We start from the raw sequence: 24,586 nt of genomic DNA, 5'->3' as shown, positions 1-24,586 counted from the left end.
TTTAATTTTTGGTGCAACACTTTGCACTTTTACTTTGCAGAAAAGTATTGTTTTGCAAAGTTGCAAAATGCAAAGTGCAAAGTGGTTGGTGCAATGAGCCCTGATCTAAATCTATTTATAGAGTATTCTCCAAGTCTACGGAAAAAAAAAATGTGTTCTTTAACCTAATCCAACGTGTTTGCATTTGGCCGTTCACCTACGTATACGTAATGCTCACACACTATCTACTAAAAATCTGTATATTTTGTTGAACATTTACAACCTTTATAACGGAAAAGAACAGCAAAAATACATAGTTGAGAAAATCACCAGCAAGGGCGCAGATGAAAGGAGAAAAAAATGTTTTGTTGACCCTGAACACTTTAAAAAACTGGCATAGGCGCCTGACAGTTAACAAACCTTTTCTATTTATCTCTTCAAAACAAAACGAAAAAAAAAACAGAAGAGGGATGTTATCATGTAGGTTTATAATCTCAAATTGAAATAAAATATTTGTTAATTCGCGCGTGCGAATTAATAAATATTTTATTTCAATGCGAGATTATAAATTTTGGTAAACGAGATTTTGAAATTGCGAGATTTCGATAAAAAAGATTTCATAATGCGAGATTTTAAGATGCGACGTTTTAAGAACAAGATTTTAAAATGCGGTCAATCGTACCCAACCCCCGAAAATCATGTTTTTATTCAAAATACATTTTCTCCCATCATTTCCAAAATTCCATTTTAACTTAATTTTTCCGCTGATTAATAAAAGTAATACAAATGTTTGAATTGTCTTGAAAACCAAACATCTTATTTCTTAAATCAACAACTCACTAAACTCGTATCATGGAAGTGAGTTGGGAAAAGTTACGAATCGTGACTATTTGACACTTCAAAAGGAGTTTAGGAACCATTTCAAATAGTTAGAAATTGTAACTAAACAATAGACCATTTAGTTCGATAATATAAACATAAGTAAACTATGGTAAAATAAAGAACACATCTCTGCCCTCTGCTTCATGGCCACATAGCCTCCTCTAGAATTGCCAACCACCTTATTCAAAATTATCCGTCATTCAAAGAATGATTGCAATTTAAAGTTAAAATAATAAATAATGAAATTGTATTGATATTAAAAATTCTATTATTTTCTTCTTTAAACAAATTACAATAAAGCAACAGCCTAAGTAACTATAACAAGTGATAGAGTAAAGTACAACAAAATTTCATAAGATATCGTTGTTTAAGTAAAAAAAAGAAGATTTCAACCTTTTTTAACAACGAAAAAAAGTTGAAACTATTTATTGCTTTACTTTGCAAATTTTCAAGTTACTCAAAGTTCCATTTTTAGTTGGTGCAACGCCCGCACTTTTTCCTTTGCAAAAAAACATCAAAAATTGCAAAGTGGGGAACTTTTAATTTTGGTGCAACACTTTGCACTTTTACTTTGCAGAAAAGTATTGTTTTGCAAAGTTGCAAAATGCAAAGTGCAAAGTGGTTGGTGCAATAGAGCCCTGATCTAAATCTATTTATAGAGTATTCTCCAAGTCTACGAAAAAAAAATATGTGTTCTTTAACCTAATCCAACGTGTTTGCATTTGGCCGTTCACCTACGTATACGTAATGCTCACACACAATCTACTAAAAATCTGTATATTTTGTTGAACATTTACAACCTTTATAACGGAAAAGAACAGCAAAAATACATAGTTGAGAAAATCACCGGCAAGGGCGCAGATGAAAGGAGAAAAAAATGTTTTGTGTCTCTAAGTAAAGTATTCACCAAGCGCTTATAACGGCTCTAAAACTGTCAAACCACATATAAAAAATATCAATGAGCGCCAATAAGTTATGAGTGAAAATTACGGCAGCAAACATTTATGTTTATAATAAAATAAGGGCTTACGAATAGTTTTTTAATAATTTGAGAATTGAACTGACTCTTTGAGGAGATAAAATGTTTTGCAGATGTGTTTGGTTTTTTTAGCGATCATTTGTTTGATTGCAGTGACGATGATTAAATACTGTAAACAGTTAAATTTGAAGCTGAAAGATGTTAATAGTGGGCAAACGGACATCGACGGAATGGATTTATTCAACGAAATTAGAGCTTTGAAATTACATTTTTAAGAAGAAATGGCACATGACCCGCAGACCCTGCTGCAATACATTTTCCGTAATGATTTAATGTCAATGTCAATCATATTACAAATTTTTCTTTCAATGGCGGTCTGTGTTGCATCTGGTGAACGATCATTTTCAAAATTAAAAATAATAATAATAATATAATAATAATAATACAGCCTAAACGGATTAACCGATTGATGTCAAATTTGGTATGTAGCGTTATTTAGCGACTCTCCATTAATTTTTTTGGACAAAAAATAACGGTAATCGTCATATAACAATTTTAGTAAAGTTGAAATTGCTCGACAACGGCTCCAACAATTTTGTTTAAAAAAATCAAGTGTAAGTTTAAAGACAAAGTCTATCAATCAACTTTTTTTTTGAAAATCATTATTAACGGTACCTGCCATAGAACCGTTTTATTTAAATCCGATTTTCTCCGAAACTACTTATTTGATTACAACGAAATTTTGTAAATAAGCATTAACATAATTTAAAGGAAAATTAATTTTTGGATTTAAAAAAAAATTAATTTTTGGTTTAAAAAAAAAAATTTGAAAACCGGATATTGAATTATTTTGAATTTTCGGATTTAGATGTTGATTTGTGGTCTCTACAAAATGGCATATCAATTTTATTTTAAAACTTTTTTTCCAAAAAATCATTTATAAAAAATTATTTTTTTTAAATAAAAATACATCTTAATAAAACAAATTAAATTGCATACTTGTTTTGGAGGGCAATTTTATTTCAGATGTTGTTTTATTATTTTGAAAAACGATTTTTATGTTTTTTTTTTAATTCTGTTTTTTGTTTTTATATACCTAAAAAAGTTACATTTACTAAATTTCTATATAAAAAGTTCTACAAATTCTAGCAACTTGGACCCTAAGATCAAGTTCGTCCGACCCAGTCGTGCAGTGACTCAGTCCACTTTCCTAATTAAAAACACATTTATGTATTGATATATACATGATTCGTTCAAATTCAAGATTCGTTAAGCAGTGACCTAGTCCACTTTCATAACACTGGTTTACAGCCAAAATGGACACTCAATCCCACTAGTTTTTTCTTACGTACTTTGACCTCAGGAACTCGGAAATCACTTTAAAAAAAATTACGATGGATACGTTTTCGAGATATAATTTTTCAAAGTTTTTTGTCGTTTTTTTTTTTCCAGCATACTTAGTATTCGGGCTATATCTTGAGTAATAAACAACTAATCTGAACAGAAAGTTTTTTACAATATTTTAATTTTAATATTTTTTTTAAAGGGTACATATTGATAGGAAATTTAATTATCTACATAAAAAATATAAAACTATGAGAATTCGCAAGATTTAGATTTTGTATGTCAGTAAGAAACTCTTTTTTTGGAAAAATTTCCTTTAAAAAGTCGATTTTTTTAAAGTGTTTTGATACAATGCACTTAAACTTTAGGAGTGACCCAAAAAAGATATTCCAGTAATTGTTGCTTAGTTGATCAGCTTTCAGGAACCGGTTTTTCTGTTCAGATTAGTTGTTTATTACTCAAGATATAGCCCGAATACTAAGTATGCTGGAAAAAACGACAAAAAACTTTGAAAAATCATATCTCGAAAACCTATCCATAAGTATTTTTTTAGATAAGATTTTCGAGTTTTCTTGGCTCAATTCTATACCAAAAGTATAACGGCACTTGGTGTCCAAAAATGTTTTATTTTTTTGTAAACTAGTTTAATCAAGGGCAGATTTATGTAATGATATATAAATGATTCGTTCAAAGACCTAATACTAATGTAGAAGTAAAATTCATAGCAACCAAAACAAAACAATAGTATAACTTTTAAGGTTTTCACGGTTGTTAACACATGACATTAGCCGTGTTTTATTGGTACTCAATATTTTACTGAGAAAACATTTTATGCTGTAAACAACAACAATTGATTAATTTTATTTATTTATTAATAAAACTTATTCTTGAAAGGTCAAAAATGTATAAATTTGTAAAAAAAATTTCTCTGTAAACGAACAAATACAAAAATTTTGTTTATCCTTTACAATCATTTGTTTTTGTTTCCCGTGCAAGTTTTACTGAGCTAAGTACTGAGTTACCAATAAAGCACGGCTATTATTAGGGTTTTCGGATGACCACGCTCATTGTATATTTAAGCGAAACCTTCGGGGTGAGTACAGTAGTGAACTCACTTTATATTTCTATATATAACGCGGATAATCCGAAAACCCTAATAACGTCAAAACAAAATTGTTGGCAGATTGGTTAATGTTCAACAAAAATCTTCTGAAAAATCCGCAAGAAGTGTTGTTATTTATATACATTATGACTTGGGTTACATAACATAACTAAGCTTTTTTTCAGAAAATAAACTATGATTCTCCACGGGGCGGTGTTTCTGTAATAACGGAAAAAGGAGAAACAACTACATCATACTTATTAGTGCAGAGAGCTAGGCCCGGAGATTCTGGGAAATATTGTTGCATTCCGTCTAATGCTAATACTTACTCAGTTAATGTTCACATATTAAATGGTAAGTGCCTAGTTCTTTTTAAAAATAAAAAAAGAGAAAAGTGATAAAAAATCTTTATTCATTTTAATTTAGGAGAAAATCCAGCTGCAATGCAACATACTAGTGATAAAGGGTCCATTGCAATGATCTCGAGAACTGCAGTTATCCTTCCACTGTTTTTTACGATACATATGTTAATTTAAAATGTAAAAAATTTTAAGTTTGTTTACTAAAAATTTGCACTCCTCTAATTCATTAAAAGTGTTCTGACGGAAAAATATTGGTTAGTATTGTATTTTGTTTACACTGTACTGCTTCTGAATTTTTTCATTCCACCAATGAAACGCCATAACGCATCATTAATTATGAACATTTTTTTTTCAATACTTGAGCCTAGAACGCAGCTGAAGCGAAACGAAATTTTCAATTTCGTGTGATGAAGGTTTTTGAAGTGAAAACTTCTTTAGTATCGTAGTGATTTGAAACAAGATGAAACGAAAACGCGACACGAACATTCAACTTGTTATAACTTTTTTTGGTTTAATAGATAGATGAATAAAATTTGTACTGAAGATAGGTAATTAAACAAACTATAAATATACAAAAATTCAATTAATTTCATATTCAAAATTCTGAGATAACGGTAAAAAGATGTTCTTTTACTACACACGTTATATCTTTTGATCTAGTGCACATACAAATTTGACTTAACTTTAATACGCATGCTGATAATATAACCTTTTATTTGATATATCACACATAACGATACGTGCTCTACAAGTAACACAATCCAAAATTGAAAAAAATTGAAAAATACCTCAAAACACCTGTGGAGATCTGTTGCCGATGACCAGCCACTAGTTTGAAATATCAACATGGTTGGATTTAAAAAAATCTTACTTTTTTTGTAGGCATTGTAGAAATATGATTGAAGCGTCATATAAAAGGGTAAATAATAAGCTTTCAGATAATATAAAATTTATTATAGCTATGTAGGTTGTCATAGAAAAAAATTACTAATGATGATTGTTTGCTTTTCTATGAAATACATATGATTGCTTTTAATAAATTATTGAAATGAAAACTTCTTTAGTATCTTAGTGATTGGAATAAAGATGAAACGAAAAAGCGACAGGAAAAATCAATTGACAATAACTTTTTTGATTTAATAGGTAGATAAATGTAATTTATACTGTAGATAGGTAATTAAATAAACTATAATTGTGCAAAATTTAAATTAATTTCATATTCAATATCCTGAGATAACGGTAAAAATACGTTCTTTTTCTTAACATGTTATATCTTTCGACAAAGAGCACATAAACATTTTATTTAATACGCATGCTGATAATATTAACTTTCATTTTATATATCACAATCAACTGTACGAGCTTTACAAGTTCCACAATCTTAAATTGAAAAACTTGAAAAATACCTCAAAATACCTGTGGAGATCAGTTGACGATGACCAGTGTAGGAAGTACGGTACAGCTTGAAATTTCGACATAGTTGGCTTTAAGGGGTAATAACACCTTGTAAACCATGAAATCGAGCGTCATATTCATCAGCGTATAAAACAAAGAAGAAATATTATTTTCTTTTGGTGTTTGTTTAGTTTAATTAGGTATATTAATAGGTAATAGAATAGGCTAATGTAAATTTTTTTAATGATGTGAAATTTTTTAAATGGCGGTGTAGTTCAGGATGATAGTAAAATCCTGTGCTCCCATCGGGCGACCAACTAACTCCTACAGTTTTTAACCGATTGGGCTGAAATTTTGTGTGGAGCTTAAAAATACTATTCTCTAGTGAAGTACGTAGGATTTTTTTGAAATATTAAAATTTAACGATTTTATGGTCTTTTTTTCAACGAATTTTGTTTTTGGAATGAAATAATTTTTTCAAACTAATGCCATTTCTTTAATAATTAATATTTCAAAAAAATCCTACGTACTTCACTAGAGAATGGTATTTTTAGGCTCCACACAAAATTTCAGCCCAATCGGTTAAAAACTGTAGGAGTTAGTTGGCAAAAATTAAAAAAAAAAATTTCAAAAAATTGAAATTTTTGATTTATTGACAAATTTTTGAATGCTATATTTGAAAAGAATTAAAAACCAATAAAACTGCATTTAAAATTGTGTGATAGGTGAAAGCAAAAACTACTAAAACAGCTAATAATTTCAAAAATTGAAATAAAATATAAAACAAATTTTTAATGGGAAATTTTGAATGTAATCTTTTAAAGGAACTATTTTCCAACCATAATCAACAAACGTTTTAAAAATAGATGATTTAACATGAGAGAAAAAAAAAATTATGTAAAAGTTAAAAATTTCCCATACAAATTTGTATGGGAAAAGTATGACCCTAGAGGCACGGGTTAATGACCTCCAAAAAATTTGTTTTTGCTAAATTCCCCGTATTTAGGTCCCAAAATATCGATCTGGGGGGTGTCTCCCCCAAAAACATCACTTTGGGAAATAACGGACACCCTAGTATAGACATATGTATACGATATAAACATTTTGAGCTGAAACAATAAGCTTTCAGATGATTTAAAATTAATATAGGTTGTCATAATAACGGTTCGACGCCAATAAATTGTATTTTTATAATTTAGTTACACCTTATTATGACTTCATTTGAGTCGATACACATTTAGCCCGATCATCCTAGACAAAATTTCACTATATATCAAAGTTAATTTAAGTACAAAATTTTTTGATGCAGTTAGGTTCCTTTGATAGAGGAGAATATAAAACCACAGTTTTACACCAAAATTTGATATGGCGTATCCCCGAAAATGACCCCTAACCCCTAAATAGTACGGAAAAAGTGATATCAGTCGAATTTAATAAAATTTTAGTGTGTTGTAGTTCATGTGAAGCTCATTACAACTCTCTATGGATGCAACCCCCTTGCCCCAAGTATACCCTCTCCTAAGCCCCCTTCTCACCCCTTTTTTTACCCCTTTTGTACCCTTTTAATGGGTTGAGTACGATAACTTAGGCGCCCAGAATTGATAACGGTTTTTTGAAGAGGAGTTCAATTCAATAATTTTTCTATACAAGGATGGATCTATTTACCCCTCACCGCCCCCGTTTAGGTGGGAGGGGCAATTTTCTAAAAAAATATTTAAATTAAAAAACAACGGCAACACTTACAGCTATGAATGATACCTTTTTAAAAATCCAGAACTGCACACTTTAATTTAATTTATAAATCAAGTTTTAATGAATTGTTTTTGAAATAATAGATTTTTAAGTCAAAATATTGAAAAAAAAAATTTTTTTTTAACACTGAACACTGAAAAATCGATTGTTTCAAAAACAATTCATTAAAACTTGATTTATAAATTAAATTAAAGTGTGCAGTTCTGGATTTTTAAAAAGGTATCATTCATAGCTGTAAGTGTTGCCGTTGTTTTTTAATAATTTTTTAATTTAAATATTTTTTTTTTAGAAAATTGCCCCTCCCACCTAAACGGGGTAGGGAGAGGGGGAGATAAGGAGATAGATCACCCCTTCTATAGAAAAAAATTATTGTATTGAACTCCTCTTCAAAAAACCGTTATCAATTCTGGGCGCCTAAGTATCGTACTCAACCCATTAAAAGGGTACAAATGGGGGAAAAAAGAGGGTAAAAAGGAGGCTAAGGGCTGGGGCAAGAGGGTTGCGTTGTTATGAGCTTCACATAACCTACAACATACTTAAATTTTATTAAATTCGACTGAAATCACTTTTTCCGTTCTACTTAGGGGTCAGATGTCATTTTCGGGGATACGCCATATAAAATATTAGTGTAAAACTGTGGTTTTATATTCTCCTCCATCAAAGGAACCTAACTGCATCACAAAATTTTGTACTTAAATTAACTTTGATAAAATTTCTAGATTGATCGGGCTAATTTGTTTAAATTTAATTTTACAAAAAACACTTTATTTAACGAAAAACGATAAAACAAACACGTAAGTAACCTGAATTCATTTCAGAGCGTATGCACTCCATCATCAGCAATCGCGACTAAGCTTATAGTTGAGTAGCAACAACATTGAAAGCGGTACTTTTCTCTTTTCTTTTAATTTTGTCTTTGGCGCATTAGATTAAGTAGGCAAGACTCAATATTGCCGTTGTCTAAATTTAGTGTATTTGTGTCTTTTTGTATGTAAAACGATTCAAATGCATCCAATCGTCTGTGGTCATTTACTTGTTTGAGTAGGGTTAAATTTTCGATGTTTATGTTGTTATGTTCATCATTTAAAATGTGTGACGCAATCGCAGATTTTTGTGGCTGATTGAGGAGGACACAATTCATATGTTCTTTACAAAATCTTGTCTATATGCTTCGTTTTGTTTGGCCATAATATTTACGTTTGCAATCACCGCATTCAATCATGTAAATCCCTGACTTACTCAATGTTGTTTTGTCTTTTGTAGAACCAAGTAAATTCACTAATTTTTTGTCATTTTTATAGACCACATCCATTTCATGGTTATTAAAAACTTGTTTTAATTTATTTGTTATGGAAGGTTCAAAGGGCAACGCAGCAACGCTACTCTTTTATTTTTATTTTTATCTACTTGTGAGAAAAAGGTTGTTATTGAAGTTTTTCACTTTTCGCGTATGTTTATAGATTAGTTTATCAATCATTTGTTCACTGAAACCATTTACACACGCAGTTGTTTTTATATACTCGTATTCTTTTTTATAATTGGAGATTGAAAGGGGTAAATGGCATAATCTATGAACCATAGAGTGATACGCAGCTAACTTATGTTGTATTGGGCAAAAAGAATCACTAGTAATGGTTCTCATAGTGCTTGTTGGTTTGTGAAATACACCAAATTCAACTTTATCATTTTTATATTGTACTTCTTAATCGAGAAACGCGATTTTTCTTTCCACTTCAACTTCATAAGTGAAATTTATTGTTTTAAATTGGTTATTTAAAATTTCCAACGTTTTTTCTATATCGTCTTTATGCACTACGGAAAACACATCATCAACGTAGCGATGCCAAACTCGCGGAAGAAGGTTTCTTTATTTTAAACTAATTTCAAAAGCCGACATGAAAAGTTCAGATATTAGAGGGCTGAGCGGGTTACCCATATTTGTGCCAAACTCTACACTAAATATTTTTTGCCGGAATTGAAAAAAGTTTTGCTTCATGCAAAGTTTTGCTGTTTCAAAATAAACTTCTTTTTTCTCACTTTCGATTTCAATTTTATTTAAATATTTTTTAAATTCATCTAACGCGATGTTCACCGGGATATAAGGAAATAATGATGACACGTCAAAGCTAACCATTATTTCCTCTTTTTGCAGCACAAGTGCGTGTGTAAATGGTTTCAGTGAACAAATGATTGATAAACTAATCTATAAACATACGCGAAAAGTGAAAAAATTCAACATGACAACCTTTTTCTCACAAGTAGATAAAAATAAAAATAAAAGAGTAGCGTTGCTGCGTTGCCCTTTGAACCTTCCATAACAAATAAATTAAAACAAGTTTTTAATAACCATGAAATGGATGTGGTCTATAAAAATGACAAAAAATTAGTGAATTTACTTGGTTCTACAAAAGACAAAACAACAACATTGAGTAAGTCAGGGATTTACATGATTGAATGCGGTGATTGCAAACGTAAATATTATGGCCAAACGAAACGAAGCATAGAGACAAGATTTAAAGAACATATGAATTGTGTCCGTCCAAAGATTATTGAATACAAAGATATCGCATCCCATAGAAGTTATCGAAACCAAAAATTTGAAGTGTCGTATGTGATCAACATGTTGCTAGCTGCAAAATGTTGCGAGAGCGAGGGAATTCCTTAAAAAAATGGAATCTCTTTCGTTTTATTTCTTCTGTTTTTTTTTAAATTTTGTTTTGCTTCTTACGGCAAATGTGCCGATGAAGATCACTGTGGTGGAGTTTCTTTTTTTCTTACTTTTTGCCAGTTCGTCTACCCAGATCTTCCCTCTTGTGAAAGGATTTTTTGCATTCCCGTTTTTTCCTTTTTTTAAATTTTTTTTTTTTATATGAAGACTAAGAATTTAATATTTTGTAGAATATTTTTTAGCCGAGGGTGGTTTCTGCTTTTTATTTTTTTGTTCTCTTTTTTATAGGATGGCAACGCACAGGTGCATTGGTTTCAGGTGTGCCTGTGTATGTATCTTTTTTTTCGTTTGCCACGACAATCGTCCTTGAAATTGTTGTTTTTTTTTTGTGGTGGAGGATAATCCTATATAAATTTTTGTTCTTGTTTGATTGCGTCTGGCAAAATCTTCTCTTTTGTAATAGCTCAGGGAAATTAGTCAAAATATGGGCATGAAATCGCATTTTTCGCGGGACAAAATTTTTTTCATGGAATGTGTTCGGGTGGTTGTCCTTATCATAAAAGTCAATTTGTTGGGATAATTGGAGGTTGGGAACAGCCGCCATCTTGGAAAAGAGATTGGTATCGTTTTTATTGAATAGCTCCATTGTTATTCATTTTAACAAAAACTGACAAAGGTAAGACTTATTAACAATAAAATTATCTAAAAACTCAGATACAAAACAATTCCGTGAGTTGATTAAATAAAATTTTATAGTTGGTCAAAGTGCGTGTTTGTATCGCAAGGTTGGGGCAAAATGACATTTTTTCATATATCTGACGAACTTTTGATTTGTTTGGATAATTCTGCAAAAATGAATTATAGTATTTATAATTATCTATAAAATGAGACCACAATCGTTATTGTGACCATCATATTTTAGAAGTAATCTAACTCCGAAACTCTCCATGTACTAGTCAAAAGTGAGAAAAAAGCTAGTTTTTTGCTAGTAGGCCGAGCTAATTTTGGGAGTAGAGGTACAACCAAAATATAAGTACGCAGTTTTGCAGCCATACGCGTCTTAATATCGATTTCAAATGTCTGACAACTCTAATTTTGTGCTTTATATGGTTTTCGGGGGGTTAAATAACTTAACTTTTCCACTTAATGTGAATGGGCTAAATTTATACTATTTCCAATTATAAATATAGGGTTGGGTTCGATATCCCGCTTTTTATATTCCCGTTTTTTTAAATCCCGCTTTTAAAATCCCGTTTTTCACTATCCCGCTTTTTATAATCCCGCTTTTTAAAATCCCGATTTTTATAATCCCGTTTTTTATTATCCCGATTTTGCAAGCAAAACTAGTTGTTTTATTTTAAAAAAATCGCGCGATTTTTTAAAATAAAACAACTAGTTTTGCTTGCAAAATCGGGATTCTAAAACAAATTAAAAAATGAGACATTGTTCTAAACGCATTTAATTAAAACCTTTAACAAAAAATATATTATATAAAAAAAAATTAGAAAAAGTAAGGAATGTGATACTAAAAAGAAATCAATTAACAAACTAATATTTACTTTAAAGTTTCAGAAGAACAATCAAATCGTGATAATCCCATAGATTAATAATAACAGAAAATGATCACAACACCTTAAATTAAGTACACACTACATAATCAAAAGAAATTTCATTTAAATATAGATATTTCAACTTATATTTGGATGCATTTCAACAATTTTGATATTTAAATAAATGAAATTTCTTATACTTGTGAACTCAATTTAAGGCTTTAATCATTTTATGTTTTTATAAAAGAAATACTAATTTTACTAATTTTTTGTCTATTTCTCATGATTTTTTTATTTGTGAATTAAGCATGTATTTTGTAAAAAAATCGGGATTTTCGGGATTTGACGGGATTTTAAAATGCGGGATTTCAGAAAACGGGATTTAAAAAAGCGGTATTTTAATAAACGGGATTTTGAAACTTTTTTTTCGGGATTTTCGAAAAACGGGATTTTAAAAAGCGGGATTCCGATACGCTCCCATAAATATAAAAGCTGATGCTCTATCATTTTTCCTAAATCTGGACACCTCAATCTCTGCGATCGGGTTAATAGAACTCACGATATAAGCTTTTTTAACTAACCATATCACGCTTTTCAATTCAAATAAACAAACAAAATCTAAGCAAAAAAGCCTCTAAAACCATAATCGCATCAACGGCTTATATCTTGAGTTCTATTGGTCACATCCTCAAGATTGGGGTGTCTAGATTTAGAAAAAATAATAAAGCACCAGCTTGTATATTTATAATTTCAAAAAGTATAAATTTAGCCCATTCACATTAAGTGGAAAACTTAAGTTATTTAACCCCCCGAAAACCGTATAAAGCACAAAATTAGAGTTGTCAGACATTTGAAATCGATATTAAGACGCGTATGGCTGCAAAACTGCGTACTTATATTTTGGTTGTACCTCTACTCCCAAAATTTGCTCGGCCTACTAGCAAAAAACTAGCTTTTTTCTCACTTTTGACTAGTACATGGAGAGTTTCGGAGTTAGATTACTTCTAAAATATGATGGTCACAATAACGATTGTGGTCTCATTTTATAGATAATTATAAATACTATAATTCATTTTTGCAGAATTATCCAAACAAATCAAAAGTTCGTCAGATATATGAAAAAATGTCATTTTGCCCCAACCTTGCGATACAAACACGCACTTTGACCAACTATAAAATTTTATTTAATCAACTCACGGAATTGTTTTGTATCTGAGTTTTTAGATAATTTTATTGTTAATAAGTCTTACCTTTGTCAGTTTTTGTTAAAATGAATAACAATGGAGCTATTCAATAAAAACGATACCAATCTCTTTTCCAAGATGGCGGCTGTTCCCAACCTCCAATTATCCCAACAAATTGACTTTTATGATAAGGACAACCACCCGAACACATTCCATGAAAAAAATTTTGTCCCATGAAAAATGCGATTTAATTTACTAATTTCCCTGGGCTATAACGATTTTCTTCATTCCAGTTTTTTTTTCCTTTTTTAGATATTTGTATATTTTTCGTGTTGAAGATTTTGTGGAATATTTTTTAGCCGAGGGTAAGTTTTGTTTTTATTTTTTGAGTTCTTTTAGTGCTATTGCACAGATGCATTGATTTCAGGTGTACACACATAGACTAGCCCAAAAATTAAAGGAACAAAAAAAAACTGTGATTTTTTAGTGATTTTCGATAGGCTGTATTTCAGTAAAATATTATGGTAGGTATTATGACACAACAAAAACATGTCGTCGCCCTAGTATTGGAGTGCCGTATACGCCAAATTGCATTTTTTGAACTAGGTATGCAGTCGTATGTTTTCGAAGTTCCTCTTTTCAAATCTGCTATCCGTTTTTTTCTATCTTTTTTCGTTGCCGAGATATTCACTATTGTTTTGACACAAACAAGAAATTTTGGCATTTACGTCAAATTTTTCATGCAATGCAAGAAAATTTTGAGAATTGTTTTGACGTACGTTATGTTTTTTTTTGACGTACGTGTATATGAATAAAAGAAACTTCTGATTTTCATGGCGTATGCGGCAAACTCATTTTGAACAAAAATTTAAATATTTTGAAAACTAAACGAATTGCAGATGTCCAATAATATGTATATAAAAGACACATTTTAATTATATATCATACTAAAATATCAAAAAATACCAGCGGTTAGTTCTTTCGCAATTATCTTCCTAACATTTAAATGCGATTTCCCAAAAATGTAAAAATGGCGTATACGGCACTTCAATACTAGGGCGACGATGTGAAGGCTATATTCTTCTTGTTTTAGGATTTTAGTACCTACCAAATGTTTTATTTCAAAAGGTAAAATAGCTAAATCATAGGAACTGTTTAAAAACCAAAATTTTTCAATTTTTTTTGTTTTTATTTTTTTCTAAGAAAGTGGGAAAATTTTTATTTATAAAATGATTTATTACTATTACAGGTAAAATAGGCTTTAAAAAAAAATTGTTACGCTCATGAAACTTGGCAAAAAGTCAGACACTTTTTTTAAATTGTTATGTTTCAGAAATCCAATTTTTGAAGACATTTTAAGACATATTTTATACCTAATAATATTGCAACGAAAGTTATAATTATAGAATTCTCACTGTTTGCAAAAGGTGTGATCAGTGAGATAGGCTAAGACGAACAGTGAGACGGACGAATAAAACAGAAACAAGTCTCCCAAAACGTCAAATAAGTAAGTAAACTTATATTACTATGTTGTTTTAACCCATTTCTTCAAAAAAGTTACAAGAAAACAGAAAAAATTAACAAAAGGAAAAACGCTACAAAATCAAACTGAAACCTTTTTCAATTCATAGATTTCTGTAAATGTACATATGCCTCACATAGCTTAATCATTTTAACTGTTCAGAAACCAAAATTTTACAATTTTTTTTATTTTATTTTTCTCTTAAAAATTGGGGATTTGTTTTCTGATAAAATGATGATTAATTTTACAAAGGCTATTTATTTAGCTTCAAGATTCTTTTTGTTTCAAACTTTTAAGATATTTTTTAGACTGCAAAATCAGTCATCAAACCAAAAGCCAACTCTTGACTTTTACTATTAATACCTCAGCAACGGATCACTTTACAAAAAATTCAAATATACATTAAAAAACTTTATTCAATTTTCTACTTTATTTTTTATTTAAAATTATTACTATTTTTGGATAGTTTTCCTCATTTTGAAAATTGTTTTTTGACGTGATAACGTCTTATAAATCGATGAACCAGGGTAACTACCACGAAAAAGTGACGCCATTTTCTCCGGTTCCACTTGAAATTTTTGGCAGTGCGTCAAAAATTTCAATTAAAAATTTAAATTCAATTGACCTAATTTGGAAAAAAAATATTAAAAGTCCAAGTAACACCAAAGTTAAATCAAAATCTTTCGAATTCTGATGGTTTTAAATTTTGTATTATTGTAACAAGATAATTTTCTTCAAAATCTATGGATAAGTTATAATGACATGACCATTTTCGTAACGATCAATATTTTCGATTGTTTTTGTTACTTTTTTTGTTCTTGCCTAAAACTTGAAAAGCAAATCGAATTTGAAAATTTTTATTGAGTAGTTTTTTGTAGATAGTTAAATTTCTATCGATATGCATTCTTTTAAAAACTTTTACAATTAAAACATTGTACAATACTTAAGAAAAACTATTCAAAGATAAAAACGACATTTTTGACGTTTTTACTGAATAGTATATTTTTATACTTTGAGCCTTTAAAGAGATTGAACATGTAAAGGAGAAAAGAAGGTACTTTATTTTTTGGCACAATGGTCACAAAAATTTAATACAGCTAATATTAAATACTTCCAAAATCTAGTGTTTTTGGTCTTTTGACTAGTGAATTGAACAAGGCAATCGAATTTTTCTGCCTTGTTCGATTTCACTAGTCAAAAAGTTTTTGTTATAGAAATCAATGTATATTTTTCTAATGTTTTTTTTTTGCGCTGGGCTCGAATCCGAAGTCAGAAAAACTCTATAACATCATGTTTTAGAGATATGACCATTACAAAACATCACAAAAATAGTGTTTTTGGCGTTCAAAATTCAATATCTCAAAAACTTTGCACGTTAGAGCTATTTTAATGCTAGATTCAAATTAAGAGTGTCAAAGGCCATTAAAAGAATATAGTTTGGTTTCTATGGAATTTTATTTTACGCCAATACTACTGTCATTTACGGAAAAATCGATCTTAAAAATGTTTTTTTTTTTTGTTTTTTTTTTCAACTTTTCTCAATATTTTCTAAAACAAAAGTTTAATTTTTCCACACAATCTTAAATAAAAGGTTTTTATCTAAATAACTGCATTCCAAACTTTTATAAGGTAGGTATAGAATTTTTTTCAATATTTTTGAGGCTATATACAAAAATGGTTGGAGTAAAAGTTGTTTTCTTTCTTGTTTTTTTTTTTTATTTTGTTTTGCTTCTTACGGCAACGGTGCCGATGATGTGGTGGAGTTTTTTTTTCTTACTTTTTGCCAGTTCGTCTACCCAGATCTTCCCTCTTGTGAAAGGATTTTTTGCATTCCCGTTTTTTCCTTTTTTAGATTATTTTTTTTACTATGGAGACTTTAAGAATTTAATATTTTGTAGAATATTTTTTAGCCGAGGGTGGTTTCTGCTTTTTATTTTTTTGTTCTCTTTTTTATAGGATGACAACGCACAGGTGCATTGGTTTCAGGTGTGTCTGTGTATGAATCTTTTTTTTTCGTTTGCTACGGCAATCGTCCTTGAAATTGTTGTTTTTTTTTGTGGTGGAGGATAATTATATAAATTTTTGTTCTTGTTTGATTGCGTCTGTGCAAAATCTTTCCTTTTGTAAGGATTTTCTTCATTCCATTTTTTTTTTTTCCTATTTTAGATATTTGTATATTTTTCGTGTTCAAGATTTTGTGGAGTATTTTTTTGCCAAGGGTAGGTTTTGTTTTTATTTTTTGAGCTCTTTTAGTGCTATTGCACAGATGCATTGCTTTCAAGTGTACACACATAGACTAGCCCAAAAAATTAAAGGAACAACAAAAAAAACTGTGATTTTTTAGTGATTTTCGATAGGCTGTATTTCAGTAAAAAATTATCGTATTATGACAAAACAAAAACATGTGAAAGCTATATTCTTCTTGTTTAGGGATTTTAGTAGGTACCTACCAAATTTTTTATTTCAAAAGGTAAAATAGCTAAATCTGTGTAAAAACCAAAATTTATCAATTTTTTTTGTATTTATTTTTTTCTAAGAAAGTGGGAAAATTTTTATTTAAAATAGGCTTTAAAAAAAAAATTGTTATACTCATGAAACTTGGCAAAAAGTTTGCTTTTGGGATAAGGACCAAGGGCAAAAAAAAGTCTATACAAAAAATTTGGGTAGAAGGGTGTTTTTTCGCGGACCAAAGGAATATGTATCATCATATTTATTCAATATTTAAAATTAAAATAGATTTACTGTTTGTTTTAATAAATTTAATATTTTATTTTTATTTTTAAAAATATTTCTTGCATTGAATTTTATGGTTAAAATTTATGATAAAAAAGTAGCGGAAAGGTGCGAACAGTCAGACACTTTTTTTTAAATTGTTATGTTTCAGAAAGCTTCTAAGCTATCTTAACCAAACTTTGAAGACATTTTAAGACATATTTTATCATTATATTGCAACGAAAGTTATAATTATAGAATGAAGGAGAGCATCACATTAAACTAAAATGTAGAAAAGGTCAAAACGTCTCACTGTTTGCAAAGGGTGTGATCAGTGAGATAGGGTAAGACGAACAGTGAGACGGACGAATAAAACAGAAACAAGTCTCCCAAAACGTCAAATAAGTAAGTAAACTTATATAACTATGTTGTTTTAACCCATTTCTTCAAAAAAGTTACAAGAAAATACAAAAAATTAACAAAAGGAAAAACACTACAAAATCAAACTGAAACCTTTTTCAATTCATAGATTTCTGTAAATGTACATATGCCTCACATAGCTTAATCATTTTAACTGTTCAAAAACCAAAATTTTACAATTTTTTTTATTTTATTTTTCTCTTAAAAATTGGGGATTTGTTTTTTGATAAAATGATGATTAATTTTACAAAGGCTATTTATTTAGCTTCAAGATTCTTTTTGTTTCAAACTTTTAAGATATTTTTTAGACTGCAAAATCAGTCATCAAACCAAAAGCCAACTCAAAGCCAAAAGCCAACGGATCACTTTACAGAAAATTCAAATATACATTTAAAAACTTTATTCAATTTTCTACTTTATTTTTTATTTAAAATTATTACTATTTTTGGATAGTTTTCCTTATTTTGAAAATTATTGATTTCTCATTGGTTTATGTAGAATTTAAACCTTAAACGATATTTATTTATAAAAAAAAAATTAAAAAAAATAAAACTATAAAATATATGTACATATATAGTATATACATAATGTACATAAGAAAAAAGCCGGAATATTTGAAGGCTCCAGGGGAAAAACAGCACAAGTCCATTCCAACTCATTTCGAGAAAAATGCATTTTTAAATTTTGTTCTCCATACAACTTAGTACTTAAAGCACACAATTTATTTATTTTTTCAGCAAGGCTTAAATTTGTTTTTTAAAAGTAAGGATGCCATCAGATAGTGGTCAGTAAATACTACAAGACCTCATCATTCGTTTATTTTTGACAAAAAGTGGACATGTGCCGTTTTTCCCCTGGACCCTTCATTTGCTCTTTGCGTGCTATAGGGGCGTAAGTGTTGCACCCCTATTACGATTGTCAACTATCAATTCTTTGCCCCTGGGTAAAAAGGACTTACATAAATGATAGTTTACCAGAAAATCCGATTGAAGTTGAAAATCGATGAAGTTTTGAGCATTGATCCTCTTATTTTTATAAGAAAGAGTTACTCTAAATTTATGTTTTTGATACCAAATAAAAGAGCTTATTCTCTTTTCATCAAAACCCGAAAGTGCAATTTTGTGACTTAACCTCTTTGTAGCCGGAAGCAAAGAATTTATAGTTGTTAAAAAAAAATTCGATCTTTTATTTGCTTTGAAAAAAATTTGAAAACGAAGAATGATGCTAACCGTGAAATGTAACTGAAAAGATCCATTAAAAAAATGACCAGTTTTCCCCCATTTCGATTTTAAAACATCAAATTTCAGTATTTATCAACTATCAATTTATTGATAGTTGACAATCGTAATAGGGGTGTTAGGTCCGTTTAGGTACTTCCTAGGCTAAAATATGATTAGTGGCTATTAAAAATGAAAAACTATGAAATCACGTAGGTAGATACGAATTTTAAAATTTCCACTTTTGAATAGCGATATAAAATTTAATGGAGTGTGAATTAAATGGATCTAAGATAATTTTTGGAAAAGCCCAATACAACAGCAAAGAAAAATCGTCAAAGGAAAAATTGTCGGATGTAAGAATCAGACAGAAACCTTACGTTCAACAATTTTTTTATTGACGATTTAAGGTGGTGAATGCATGATTCAACATCGGTTCAAGTTCTTCAAATTGACCAAGTTTGAGATATTAGTTGCGGCAACCTGTTTGAAATAGAGTTTATAAAATGTATGTACAACTTAGGGAACCTAAAATTGCTAAATTTAATGTGCCATATTCATAGCTATTTAACTTAAACTGGGGCTAATCCAATGTATTTTAAATGGGATAAATAGGAGTTTTTTAGTAATTCTCGACTTTTTAAAAAACACACTCTGCATTTACATTTGTACCTACCTACCTATGCTTTCTTTTTATTTAAGCATGCGAGAAGTCTCGCACGGGTAAGCTAGTTTAATTTTATTGCTATAATTATCAAATATGTACATTATTTTATTACTTTTTATTTTTTGACGTGATAACGTCTTATAAATCGCTGAACCAGGGTTACTACCACGAAAAAGTGACGCCATTTTCTCCGGTTCCACTTGAAATTTTTGGCAGTGCGGAAAAAATTTCAATTAAAAATTAAAATTCAATTGACCTAATTTGGAAAAAAAAAGATTAAAAGTCAAAGTAACACCAAAGTTAAATCAAAATCTTTCGAATTCTGATGGTTTTAAATTTTGTATTATTGAAACAAGATAATTTTCTTCAAAATCTATGGATAAGTTATAAGGACATGACCATTTTCGTAACGATCAATATTTTCGACTGTTTTTGTTCTTGCCTAAAACTTGAAAAGTAAATCGAATTTGAAAATTTTTATTGAGTAGTTTTTTGTAGATAGTTAAATTTCTATCGATATGCATCCTTTTAAAAACTTTTACAATTAAAACATTGTAAAATACTTAAGAAAAACTATTCAAAGAAGAGATAAAAACGACATTTTTGACGTTTTTACTGAATAGTATATTTTTATACTTTGAGCCTTTAAAGAGATTGAACATGTAAAGGAGAAAAGAAGGTACTTTATTTTTCGGCACAATGGTCACAAAAATTTAATACAGCTAAAATTTAATACTTCCAAAATCTAGTGTTTTTGGTCTTTTGACTAGTGAATTGAACAAGGCAATCGAATTTTTCTGCCTTGTTCGATTTCACTAGTCAAAAAGTTTTTGTTATAGAAATCAATGTATATTTTTCTAATGTTTTTTTTTTTGCGCTGGGCTCGAATCCGAAGTCAGAAAAACTCTATAACATCATGTTTTAGAGATATGACCATTACAAAACATCACAAAAATAGTGTTTTTGGCGTTCAAAATTCAATATCTCAAAAACTTTGCACGTTAGAGCTATTTTAATGCTAGATTCAAATTAAGAGTGTCAAAGGCCATTAAAAGAATATAGTTTGGTTTCTATGGAATTTTATTTTACGCCAATACTACTGTCATTTACGGAAAAATCGATCTTAAAAATGTTTTTTTTTTTTTGTTTTTTTTTTTTCAACTTTTCTCAATATTTTCTAAAACAAAAGTTTAATTTTTCCACACAATCTTAAATAAAAGGTTTTTATCTAAATGACTGCATTCCAAACTTTTATAAGGTAGGTATAGAATTTTTTTCAATATTTTTGAGGCTATATACAAAAATGGTTGGATTAAAAGTTGTAGACACTTTTACAATCTACCTACAACTTTTGCATTTAACTTTTTTCGATAGGAGGTCTACTTTTGACAGAAATCGTAAAAAAACACGATTTTTGACACCCACCGCACTTTTTGGCCCACCCACCCTCTTTCCCCAAATTTGTTTGTGGACAATTTATTTTTCCCCTTTTATACATTAGAGTGGAGCGTTTTTGGACTTTTCTTTCAGATCACTGCGTGCAAGTCATGGTTTATGCCTTGTGCTCTTTTGAACATATTCTGATACCTTTTTTTTTTATTCGACAATGGAAAAATAAAAATCGGGAAGCCTTTGAAGATTGCTCGTATTTCACGAAAATCGATATTTTATGGGGCGTTAGAACCCATCTGAATTGACTTAATCTTTTTCATTTCACTACCAACTGCTCATAACTTATGCTGAGTGATCTCTAGTACCAGATCTGAACCCCTATTTTGAGTCGTTAATGGAAAAAACAAAATCGGGAAGGCTCCGAAAAATGCACATTTTCGCAAAAATTCAGATTTTTTAAATTGTATAAAATCCCACCCAGAACAAATTTCTTTTACAACTTGTTTGTATTTGCTATATTTGTGAGAACCTCATTGAACCTTATAAGCTATGGAGCACTCAAACTGAGAACTTTTCTGTAATATTGACGTCGTTTATGGGGGATTTAAGAAAATGCTACTTTGACATCCCCTGACCCATTTCAATAGAATTTTAAACTCTAATACTTATCTTAAAAACTTCGTCAATAAATTTAATTTTTATATATAACACTAACCTTTGTAACTGCGTTTAATTTATGTCAATATCTTAGTTCAATCCTTAGATATTTGACATTAAGGTGTTTCCATAATTCTTGCCCATGCTTAATTTTTATTTTAACTTTACCTGCAGACGGTTTTCTTAAATACCATACAATCTTTTGTTTTCCACAAACTTTTGTTTTTAATATTGTTAACTTCATAAAAATAAATTGTTAAACGGTTTAATTATTACGCCATTTTGACTTCGAAATAAAAATTTAGCATGGGCAAGAAAATAGTATAGGCAAGAATTATGGAAACACCTAAATGTCAAATATCTAAGGATTGAACTAAGATATCGACATAAATTAAACGCAGTTACAAAGGTTAGTGTTATATATAAAAATTAAATTTATTGACGAAGTTTTTAAGATAAGTATTAGAGTTTAAAATTCTATTGAAATGGGTCAGGGGATGTCAAAGTAGCATTTTCTTAAATCCCCCATAAACGACGTCAATATTACAGAAAAGTTCTCAGTTTGAGTGCTCCATAGCTTATAAGGTTCAATGAGGTTCTCACAAATATAGCAAATACAAACAAGTTGTAAAAGAAATTTGTTCTGGGTGGGATTTTATACAATTTAAAAAATCTGAATTTTTGCGAAAATGTGCATTTTTCGGAGCCTTCCCGATTTTGTTTTTTCCATTAACGACTCAAAATAGGGGTTCAGATCTGGTACTAGAGATCACTCAGCATAAGTTATGAGCAGTTGGTAGTGAAATGAAAAAGATTAAGTCAATTCAGATGGGTTCTAACGCCCCATAAAATATCGATTTTCGTGAAATACGAGCAATCTTCAAAGGCTTCCCGATTTTTATTTTTCCATTGTCGAATAAAAAAAAAAGGTATCAGAATATGTTCAAAAGAGCACAAGGCATAAACCATGAGTTGCACGCAGTGATCTGAAAGAAAAGTCCAAAAACGCTCCACTCTAATGTATAAAAGGGGAAAAATAAATTGTCCACAAACAAATTTGGGGAAAGAGGGTGGGTGGGCCAAAAAGTGCGGTGGGTGTCAAAAATCGTGTTTTTTTACGATTTCTGTCAAAAGTAGACCTCCTATCGAAAAAAGTTAAATGCAAAAGTTGTAGGTAGATTGTAAAAGTGTCTACAACTTTTAATCCAACCATTTTTGTATATAGCCTCAAAAATATTGAAAAAAATTCTATACCTACCTTATAAAAGTTTGGAATGCAGTCATTTAGATAAAAACCTTTTATTTAAGATTGTGTGGAAAAATTAAACTTTCGTTTTAGATAATATTGAGAAAAGTTGAAAAAAAAAACATGTTTAAGATCGATTTTTCCGTAAATGAAAGTAATATTGGCGTAAAATAAAATTCCATAGAAACCAAACTATATTCTTTTAATGGCCTTTGACACTCTTAATTTGAATCTAGCATTAAAATAGCTCTTCGTGCAAAGTTTTTGAGATATTGAATTTTGAACGCCCAAAACACTATTTTTGTGATGTTTTGTAATGGTAATATCTCTAAAATATGATATTATAGAGTTTTTCTGACTTCGGATTCCCAGCGCACAAAAAAACATTAGAAAAATATACATTGATTTCTATAACAAAAACTTTTTGTCTAGTGAAATCGAACAAGGCAGAAAAATTCGATTGCCTTGTTCAATTCACTAGTCAAAAGACCAAAAACACTAGATTTTGGAAGTATTAAATTTTAGCTGTATTAAATTTTTGTGACCATTGTGCCGAAAAATAAAGTACCTTCTTTTCTCCTTTACATGTTCAATCTCTTTAAAGGCTCAAAGTATAAAAATATACTATTCAGTAAAAACGTCAAAAATGTCGTTTTTATCTCTTCTTTGAATAGTTTTTCTTAAGTATTTTACAATGTTTTAATTGTAAAAGTTTTTAAAAGGATGCATATCGATAGAAATTTAACTATCTACAAAAAACTACTCAATAAAAATTTTCAAATTCGATTTACTTTTCAAGTTTTAGGCAAGAACAAAAACAGTCGAAAATATTGATCGTTACGAAAATGGTCATGTCCTTATAACTTATCCATAGATTTTGAAGAAAATTATCTTGTTTCAATAATACAAAATTTAAAACCATCAGAATTCGAAAGATTTTGATTTAACTTTGGTGTTACTTTGACTTTTAATCTTTTTTTTTCCAAATTAGGTCAATTGAATTTTAATTTTTAATTGAAATTTTTTCCGCACTGCCAAAAATTTCAAGTGGAACCGGAGAAAATGGCGTCACTTTTTCGTGGTAGTAACCCTGGTTCAGCGATTTATAAGACGTTATCACGTCAAAAAATAAAAAGTAATAAAATAATGTACATATTTGATAATTATTGCAATAAAATTAAACTAGCTTACCCGTGCGAGACTTCTCGCATGCTTAAATAAAAAGAAAGTATAGGTAGGTAGGTACAAATATAAATGCAGAGTGTGTTTTTTAAAAAGTCGAGAATTACTAAAAAACTCCTATTTATCCCATTTAAAATACATTGGATTAGCCCCAGTTTAAGTTAAATAGCTATGAATATGGCACATTAAATTTAGCAATTTTAGGTTCCCTAAGTTGTACATACATTTTATAATTAACTCTATTTCAAACAGGTTGCCGCAACTAATATCTCAAACTTGGTCAATTTGAAGAACTTGAACCGATGTTGAATCATGCATTCACCACCTTAAATCGTCAATAAAAAAATTGTTGAACGTAAGGTTTCTGTCTGATT

General features: G+C 29.6%; 1 protein-coding gene across 1 annotated transcript in view; it reads left to right on the top strand.

Moving 5' to 3' along the window:
- The window catches only part of LOC129907137 (hemicentin-2-like), a gene marked incomplete in the record, with an annotated part of 112,986 nt that extends 108,087 nt beyond the window's left edge, over positions 1–4,899 (top strand). Inside the window, 2 exon segments of the mRNA XM_055983208.1 lie at positions 4,472–4,640; positions 4,713–4,899. Coding sequence (XP_055839183.1) covers positions 4,472–4,640; positions 4,713–4,822 — 279 coding nt within the window.
- Between the last annotated feature and the right edge of the window lie 19,687 nt (positions 4,900–24,586).

The sequence above is a fragment of the Episyrphus balteatus genome, chromosome 1, assembly GCF_945859705.1.
Source record: "Episyrphus balteatus chromosome 1, idEpiBalt1.1, whole genome shotgun sequence".
Classification (NCBI taxonomy): domain Eukaryota; kingdom Metazoa; phylum Arthropoda; class Insecta; order Diptera; family Syrphidae; genus Episyrphus; species Episyrphus balteatus.
Note: the sequence above shows the minus strand (reverse complement) of the source record. Positions and strands in the feature narration are given on the sequence as shown.